The sequence below is a fragment of the Trichoplusia ni genome, chromosome 12 (genome assembly GCF_003590095.1).
Source record: "Trichoplusia ni isolate ovarian cell line Hi5 chromosome 12, tn1, whole genome shotgun sequence".
Taxonomy (NCBI): Eukaryota; Metazoa; Arthropoda; class Insecta; order Lepidoptera; family Noctuidae; genus Trichoplusia; species Trichoplusia ni.
Window position 1 is genome coordinate 12,549,688 of NC_039489.1, and position 7,889 is coordinate 12,557,576.

General features: G+C 35.6%; 1 protein-coding gene across 1 annotated transcript; it reads left to right on the top strand.

The window, feature by feature from the left end:
* The first annotated feature begins 469 nt into the window (after nt 1-469).
* Nucleotides 470-7,795, top strand: LOC113499220 (E3 ubiquitin-protein ligase TRAIP-like). The gene is made up of 9 exons (XM_026879611.1): nt 470-719; nt 858-970; nt 1,561-1,773; nt 2,138-2,296; nt 2,554-2,655; nt 3,116-3,229; nt 3,583-3,772; nt 4,357-4,476; nt 4,765-7,795. The coding sequence occupies exons 2-9, from the start codon at nt 858-860 to the stop codon at nt 5,080-5,082; spliced, it is 1,329 nt and encodes a 442-aa protein (XP_026735412.1). The 5' UTR covers nt 470-719; the 3' UTR covers nt 5,083-7,795.
* The last annotated feature ends 94 nt before the right edge of the window (nt 7,796-7,889 follow it).

Genomic DNA, 7,889 nt, shown 5'->3' on the forward strand with positions numbered 1-7,889 from the left:
TTTACTCGAAGAACTCAATTACGGTTGTTAGATCTGAGAAAAATAAGAAGATATACCTATGGATCTACGGATTGCCCCGCAGCTATCCCAGCTCGTCTCGCTACTCGTGTGAAATTTTAAGTTCGATATAGCACGTAGGTTCTGGTTTGTCAACAACTGCCAATGTGTTTTAATCTCACAAATGTGTCTATAAAACTCCAACCAAGTAAAGTTGGACATCAACTTCTGCCTTACATGACTTAAGTTTCATACTCTCCCCTAAGTTCAAATATCTGGCTTAAGCATGATGATGTTTAAATTTAACATTTAAGTTCCTATTTCTGTCTTAAAAACCAAATCAAAGAACACCTACCTAACACTTTTGGACAGAAATGTGCTTTCATTAAAATATTTAACGACTATTTTATTGATTAATTTAAAAATAAGATTTCTTACATGCTAGTAACCCTGTCTATTCACCACAGATAAATAGACCCCGCTGATCTTGTCACACTGGTTTTGATTATATTTATGTATAATTCTATTGTTATTGTGATATCCTAAAATCGACATAATTATACCTAAGTGAACGTATAGAAATTAATAAATAATAGAAATTACACCAGCAAATATGTCATAGCTAGTTTGTTAAGCATTGTTAAATTGTAAAGTAGGTAGTGCATCGACTTTATATTTATAAAAAATCGTGATTTAATCACTGGTATTTATGTGTTTTAAAGGTAAGCAGTACTTTCAAGATACGTAACACTTGAATTCAAGTCAATTTGTGATAAGTCCGTCAATTTCTCAAAGCTCACCGGCGATATATCGTAGACCAAAACATAACCTGAAATTATGCGTTAATCTACCTTTTTCAGATGATTATTTTATGCACTATCTGCAGTGATTTAGTAAATCAAGCTGAAAATATATATGTGACAAAATGTGGGCACATATTTCACCACCATTGCCTCGCACAGTGGATAGAAAGGTATATACTATAATTTTGTTAAGCTGCCCTAGTTTATAAATAAATATATTTATCGTCTTGTTACTCGCTTTATAATGTTGTATGCAACCTCCTTATACCGCCAATGAATTTTAAGTTCATAGGAACATCACTATCTGCAGGTAGAATATTTGCAAAGACTGAACTTTTTCAGTAACTTGTTGTGACTTGTTCAGTATATAGTTGACTATTAGAGAAGTAGGGTTGTCTTAAAAGGATTACTATTAAATTAGATTTTTTTTAATGTTAAACAGTTGATTCATAAGTAAGTACTAAAATTGTATCATACCTAGACTTTATCAACCCACTGCTGCCCAAGGGTCTCATTTCTTACTATGATTTCAATATAGCTAGATTAAGTATATTTCCTGCTCATATTATTTTCATTCTTCATTAAATGTATTCCATGTTTACATTTTTAAATTTTGCTGTATAAGACCTCATTGCTGGGCAAACAACATAGATTACTCCTCTCAAACCTCTCTGTCTGTTGCAATTTCTGGCCAAGTACACCCCACATTTCTGATTTCTCTTTAACCTCCATATTAACTTAATAAATTTACTTTTTTTAGGTCCAAAACCTGTCCACAATGCAGAAACAAAGTGACAGACAAGTGTATGTTCCGTCTTTACCCCACGGTCTCCAACGAGAACATGGGGGAGGATGCGGCAACACTGCAGTCACGGCTGGATGACGCTCAGCTGCAACTGCGGCAGCAGAGAGTTAAGTATAAGGAGAAAGAGGATAAGATTGTTGCTGTGACTGCGGACTTGAAGAGACAAGAGTTAGTATGATCTATTTTTTTTCTCTTTACTTTTTTATCTAAACATATAGTTTTGTGTTCAAGGAGGTCAACATTATCTCTCATGTTACTGGTCTAAAAGAATGCCAGATTTTTTCATTTATAATTAGGATTCTATTTAAACAATGTCTGCCTGTAATTGTTTTAATGTTACAAAAGCCGTTTGCATGCCTACAGCAAATTGGCCATGGTCCAGATTTTAGTCTAAATACCATTAAAAACCCAATTTCTCCTCCATCCCTCATGATGATTTTTCTATTCATCAATAGTAGCACTAAGAATCTACAAGCAAAAAGGCCATAGTTATAAACTATGGGGTATTTTAAAACAATTCTTAATTTTACAGTGATCTTCTAAAATCGTATGAAAAGCGGTTGGTCAGTTTCGACTCCAAGGTCCTGTCTTTAAGGGAGCAGCTGGAGTATGCACAGCTTCAGAACAAAGACTTGCAGCGGTTCAAAGATGAGAACGAAGGTCTCAAGAAGAGCATGCAGACTTTGAATGGGTAGGTTTAATTTGATTAAGTGTTATGATGACCCATTTTCTTTTATTCCTGCCTGCGTTGTGTGAATGTTGTCCATTATTATTATTATTGCCAATTTTAGATCATCAGATTTTAGATCAGCCTATAAAACTTAAAATATTTTTTTAACGACTCCTTTCGTAAATCCTTATGTCGCAGGGGTTTCAGAAACATTCAAGTCACATCCACAATTGCCATATATCCTTAACAGTGTTATAATTATAGCAATGCCATTTCAGTTTACAGAAGGTGTTAAACGCAACGAGTGACGAAGTGGAACAGATGCTACAAGGGTACTCCGACGTGCGAACCATCGCTACTTTTGCTACAGCACTTAAAAGGTAATGATACCTTTATATTTTTATTCCTTTCTTTATAAACACTGTTACACTATATTTATCCTTTTTATACTACTAGTATTCATCATCATCATCATCAGCCTATCGCAGTCCACTGCTGGACATAGTCCGTACTAGTATTACTGAAGACCAATCGTTGTATTATTAAAAGATGAAACGGTTTACTCACGCGTATTTATCGGGGTAGCCCGACTAGTTTCGGACCCAACCGGAGTCCTTAATCATGAGCAGACGCGGCGGGATCGCGAGTCGAACTGACGTCAGCGGCCGCGCATCTCTGTCTCATCATTTAATAATGAATCAATCCCACGATAGTTATTATAAAAGTCGTAGTATTCATCGTTTAAATCGACTTATTCACACAAAAATAAACAATATAACTAAAATCTATTTAAAGTTGACCTTTTGGAAGTTTAATAACACTTTCTTGTTTTAATTACAGGGCCTTATGTGAGTCAGAGTCTAAAAAGAATGAGATTAGGGACCGTCTGCACGCGGCTAAACAACAGCTTGCTTTGGAGAAGAAAAATTCTTCTGAACTGCAGAACAAAATAATGTAAGTGATTCTTTAACACACAAATTAGTCTATAATCAGTGACTGCCTGGTGACCATCTAACAACACGATTGAGATACAACCTAGCATCAGAGTTTAAAACCGAACATAGGTTCTATGACGTGGTTGTACACTCTCTTGAAAGTTTATCGGATGTGCTTGTTTCCGCACGATGTTTTAGTCAACTGTTTTTAGCAAATGATAATTACTTGTGATTATGTGTTACACTTACTCATGGCTGGGATTCGAACCTACAACCTTTGACTTAGCAGTCCAACTATCATATTAACATACCATGCTACTAAACTTAAAGTAACATATTGGTTAACTAATTTCTAAAAATTTCTACCCTTAGGCAATTAGAGGATGAGCTCCACCAAGTACAAACTCAGTACGAGATCCTGAAGACTGATAAGGAGATGGCAGAAAAAAAGCAGGTTCTGCAGCAGACCGCCGAGGAGAGTTCCATCCTCGACGTCACGCAGTCGCCGCCGCCCGCACTCAACGATGCCATGCTGAAACCCGCAAGTAGGAATAACAGCTTTGTAAGTACTTTGACAGGCAGTTCAGTGAAAATGTTAAATAGTGTGAACCACCCATGTGGAGAAAAACTATAAAAAAATCGGAGGATATAATGGGCAAATGCCTTATGAAGCAGGTTCAGGATAACTTCATAGTCTTCAAAAGAACAGTGATCCTATCTTCATCGCTCTCTTGGCACTTTTTTTCGATTGTACATGGGTCAATCATTGCAATTTCTGTTAATCAAAAAAAAAAATAACCAAGAAAACCACCCAGCACTTATTCACAGTGACTTTCAGGGAAATAATGTACTGGACTTCAAAATAGACTACGACCATGAGTTTGTTTCGACATCGCCAGATAGGAAATATCGACTCCAGCGTTCTCAAAAAAGACATGTAAAAGTGTTGATATATCCTATTTGCAGAATAAATTATTTCATTTCTGTTTTAAAACCCGCGAAAAAATCTCGGAGATAGCGAGTTTTGTCAGTTTAATCTGTTAAAAAAAGCTGATTTTATGCTGATCGCTGCAACAAAATCACGTCATTCTGTTAAACATTTCAACTTCATTTATTGAAGATAGCTTTATCAAACAATTGTTTCAGGACACATTGGTGAATAATATAGAGATGTCAGACTCTCCGTACCTAAGTCTGAAGCAGGGTAGCGCCTTCTCACTGGCGGCGCTGCAGCGGGCGCCCTTGAAGATGTCTGATAAGATACAGGTAATATTCGTATCATCATCATATAGCTGTTTTAGTACAGCTTTTATGTGAAGAAATTAAGAGAAATACTCATTTTATGACGTGTCAAAAATGTGAATAAATCTAGACCCTTGTAAATAAAGAAGTGAACACCAGAATTAGAATATTTAAAGAGAGAGTAAGCGAGATTTGGTGTTACAATGAAACGAATTGAATATGTAATGTGCCCATTTTTCACCGTTAAAAAATGCAAATGATTTAATAATTTCGATAAACCCTAATAACAGCGTTTCAAAATTCTTTTTCCAGCCATCAGAAAACCTCTACCTCACCTCAATTAAAAACGCGACGAAAAAGCTCATAGGTGATAAGACAACTAACGGAAGTACAAAACACAGCATCTTCCATAAGAAGATGATGAAGCTCGAGTCTCTAGACACCAGCCCTTTGGACATCTCGTACGACGGACTTGGAGGTCACTCCAAGGTGGACACGTTCCCTGTTCCCAACAGGACGACGATCAAAAGCTGTATCCCAAAAATATCAGCTAAACACAAACTCAAGCGACCCAACCCCACTGGCAGTCATGACATCGAAAAAATGCTGAAAAAAGTCAAAAACAAATAATTTTAAGGAAAGCATAGACTCAAGACTCAAGTACACGCCCCTTATTCGTATATATATACACTCTTTATCTATGAATGTTCCCTTCTAAAAAGATGTAGTCGCCTTTGTATAGAGCACTAGTGCGAGTAAGGGGTAAAATAGTCGTGTTTTTGCTAAAACCCAGTGTTTAATAATGATAAATTATACACCTGTATAAATGAAAGGGTTAACGGAAGGACTTTGCCCTTCAGTGGGATATTAATTAAAGGTAAAAAAGTGATAGTTGTATTAAAGCTGTAAGCTTAGAAATTGGATGTTGCCTTTTTATGCTAGAAAGTATAATGCATCGACCTGATCGAATAATAATATTAAGTGTAGTTCTAAATAACGGGTGAACACCGCAGGGACCGGACGCCCGTACAATCAGCTTTATAAATAGTGTATAAATGTTAATATAGAGATTTCATTTTAAGAATACTCTGCCCGTTGTAAGAAGAATCTTTTGATAGGTATAAACAAACATTTTAAATTAAATTATACCCGAGACAATAACTCACATGACAAATCATTTCGAGCAGCATTGCAAAGACTCACTTGATAATCGGATTTCGATTTAAAACGAATTAGCAACACGTTGCTTGTCACTTTTTCGTAAACTCAATGACTTGTCGAATACTCTTCTTAAAACGGACAGGGTCCAATAAATTACCATTTCATGTTACCCACCGATATTCGAAATAGATCGTGAGCTTATTAGTTATCAATGTGCCAATTTTTCTTGTAATAATGTTATGTGTGTTAAAAAAGCATTTTCAATGAATGTTAGTTGTATTTGCACTTTATTAGAGATATATTTAAAGAGGCTGTTGGGAAGAGCAAAGAAAGGAAGGACGAAACTGCTACCACTGTAATACTGTATGTTTTTCACCTTTTGTATGTAATTCTGTTAGTTCAACTCATCTGTGCGCGCGACGCTATGTGTGCGGTGACCAGCTTTGCCAGACGTCCCGATTTTTAAATCAAATTTAAATGTCCCGCGCGGGACAAGCTCGGTCCCGCTTTTCGGAGAGAACTTTTACGTACGGAAGTAGTACGCCTTTGTGAGGATTCACACAGACTATTGTTTGCGGAGATCTAAAAAAAAGCTCTTTCAATTTTTCGCGGAGTTAAGTTACACTTGTTTGCTTGTTTTGTTCGCGCGCGGAACATCAACGTAATTTTTAGTGTCCCGCTTCTGACGGAGGTATCTCGCTACTTTCACTCAAAAAGTACCAAAGTCCCGATGTGTCAAAAAAAAAACTGGCGACGCTGGCGGTGACACACAGATGATAGCTGCATTACTACACAAATTCGCTGCATATTAACAAGGGTTACCCTAAATTTGACCGACATCGGAAACATATATGTATAATCGTTCTGTGTATCGTTTTTATTAAAGAATAGTAAATGAAATTGCGGTTACCGTATAGTGACTTATGTAATACATTTCTTATTTTTGCCTGCAAATGTATTTGATTGGGAAAGGAAAGTTGTTGGCTACATTTTGGCTCATTAATGTAATGTAGAAAGTATAGCATTTCATTTAAATTATTTTCGTATTTCTGTATAAATTATTTTTGGTAAAGCTACCTCGCTAAAGGATTCCGCGTTGGTTGTGAAATGTAAAGAAAGGAAGTCGAAATGGTCTGATGACACTCAAAAGTCGAAAACTGGCATTGCAGGTTTTAGCTATTCATTACCATTCAAGTTTGAATCTTGTTTGGTTATGTATAAGAAACATTTTACAAAAGCTTGAAATAAAACACTTTCTAATAAGGCTGAGTTGTATAGGAAATAAGTATGTAATGGGAATGGGAATCAATATTGTTTTGTAAATATTTTTAATAAGTATGTATTATATTTATGTCTCATGTCGCGACTTCCATCAATAATTAGTTTGTAGTTGCTTTTGTAAATTTCGTTAAAGCGAAACTATGTTATTGTTGTATATTTATTAAATGTTTACTTGTAATCACGCGAGCCTAAACACGCCTCAATTAGTATTTAAGATCTATTTAATGTATTTAAGAAATACTGTTACTGACTATGGTTACATAAATATTGTAGAATGTGGGTATACGTGAATTAAAGTTGTGTTTATGGTTCGGTGCAATATTGGTGTAATAAAAATAAGTTTTGGAGGATTTACCGCCACATTTTAAGTAATGTTGGTATGGAAGAGTGATTCACTACGCCATGTATTGCGCTGTCACGCTTCCACATCCATATTAATATTACTTTAAGTTGTGGTAGTGAACCTCGGTTCTATAGACCTTACACCACTGCTGAATATAGACTGTCAATTGTAAAGAAAAGAGATGCCGATCTACGCCGTGTAGTGTCGTCCCGCTTCTCTCGCGGATACGGCCTTTGATTGGTTGTCTTACAGGTGAAGGGCTGCCAACTTGTGAGTTTTAGATTGCTATTAACTAGACAAGAGTTGCCAATAAAATAATCGACACTTTTATGAGATATGCCAATGATATTCAACGAATAAAATTAATAAAACTAAAATCCATGTAGTTTTTAAATAGGCTGAATTCCAGTATGTAAAAAAGTAATATAATAATTAATGAGTTCAGTGAAACTCGATGTTTGGAACATAAATATTGTGTATGAATGTTAATAAGTTAATGTATAGTTTATGAAGATAAGACTGCAAATATCATGTAATAAAATGAAGTGATTGATGATGGATTGTAGTTTTATTTAATATGACGAGAAGAAACCTTGATGTTACCATTAATGTCCTTGATAAGTTATGATTTACCAGTCAAACTACATTATAA

Excerpts from the sequence above, each read along its gene's own strand:
- LOC113499220 (XM_026879611.1), top strand. The coding sequence starts at position 858 with ATGATTATTTTATGCACTATCTGCAGTGATTTAGTAAATCAAGCTGAA. Across the intron at positions 2,656-3,115 it reads TTTGCTACAGCACTTAAAAG|GGCCTTATGTGAGTCAGAGT; the intron begins GTAATGATACCT and ends TTTTAATTACAG. Across the intron at positions 4,477-4,764 it reads AGATGTCTGATAAGATACAG|CCATCAGAAAACCTCTACCT; the intron begins GTAATATTCGTA and ends TTCTTTTTCCAG.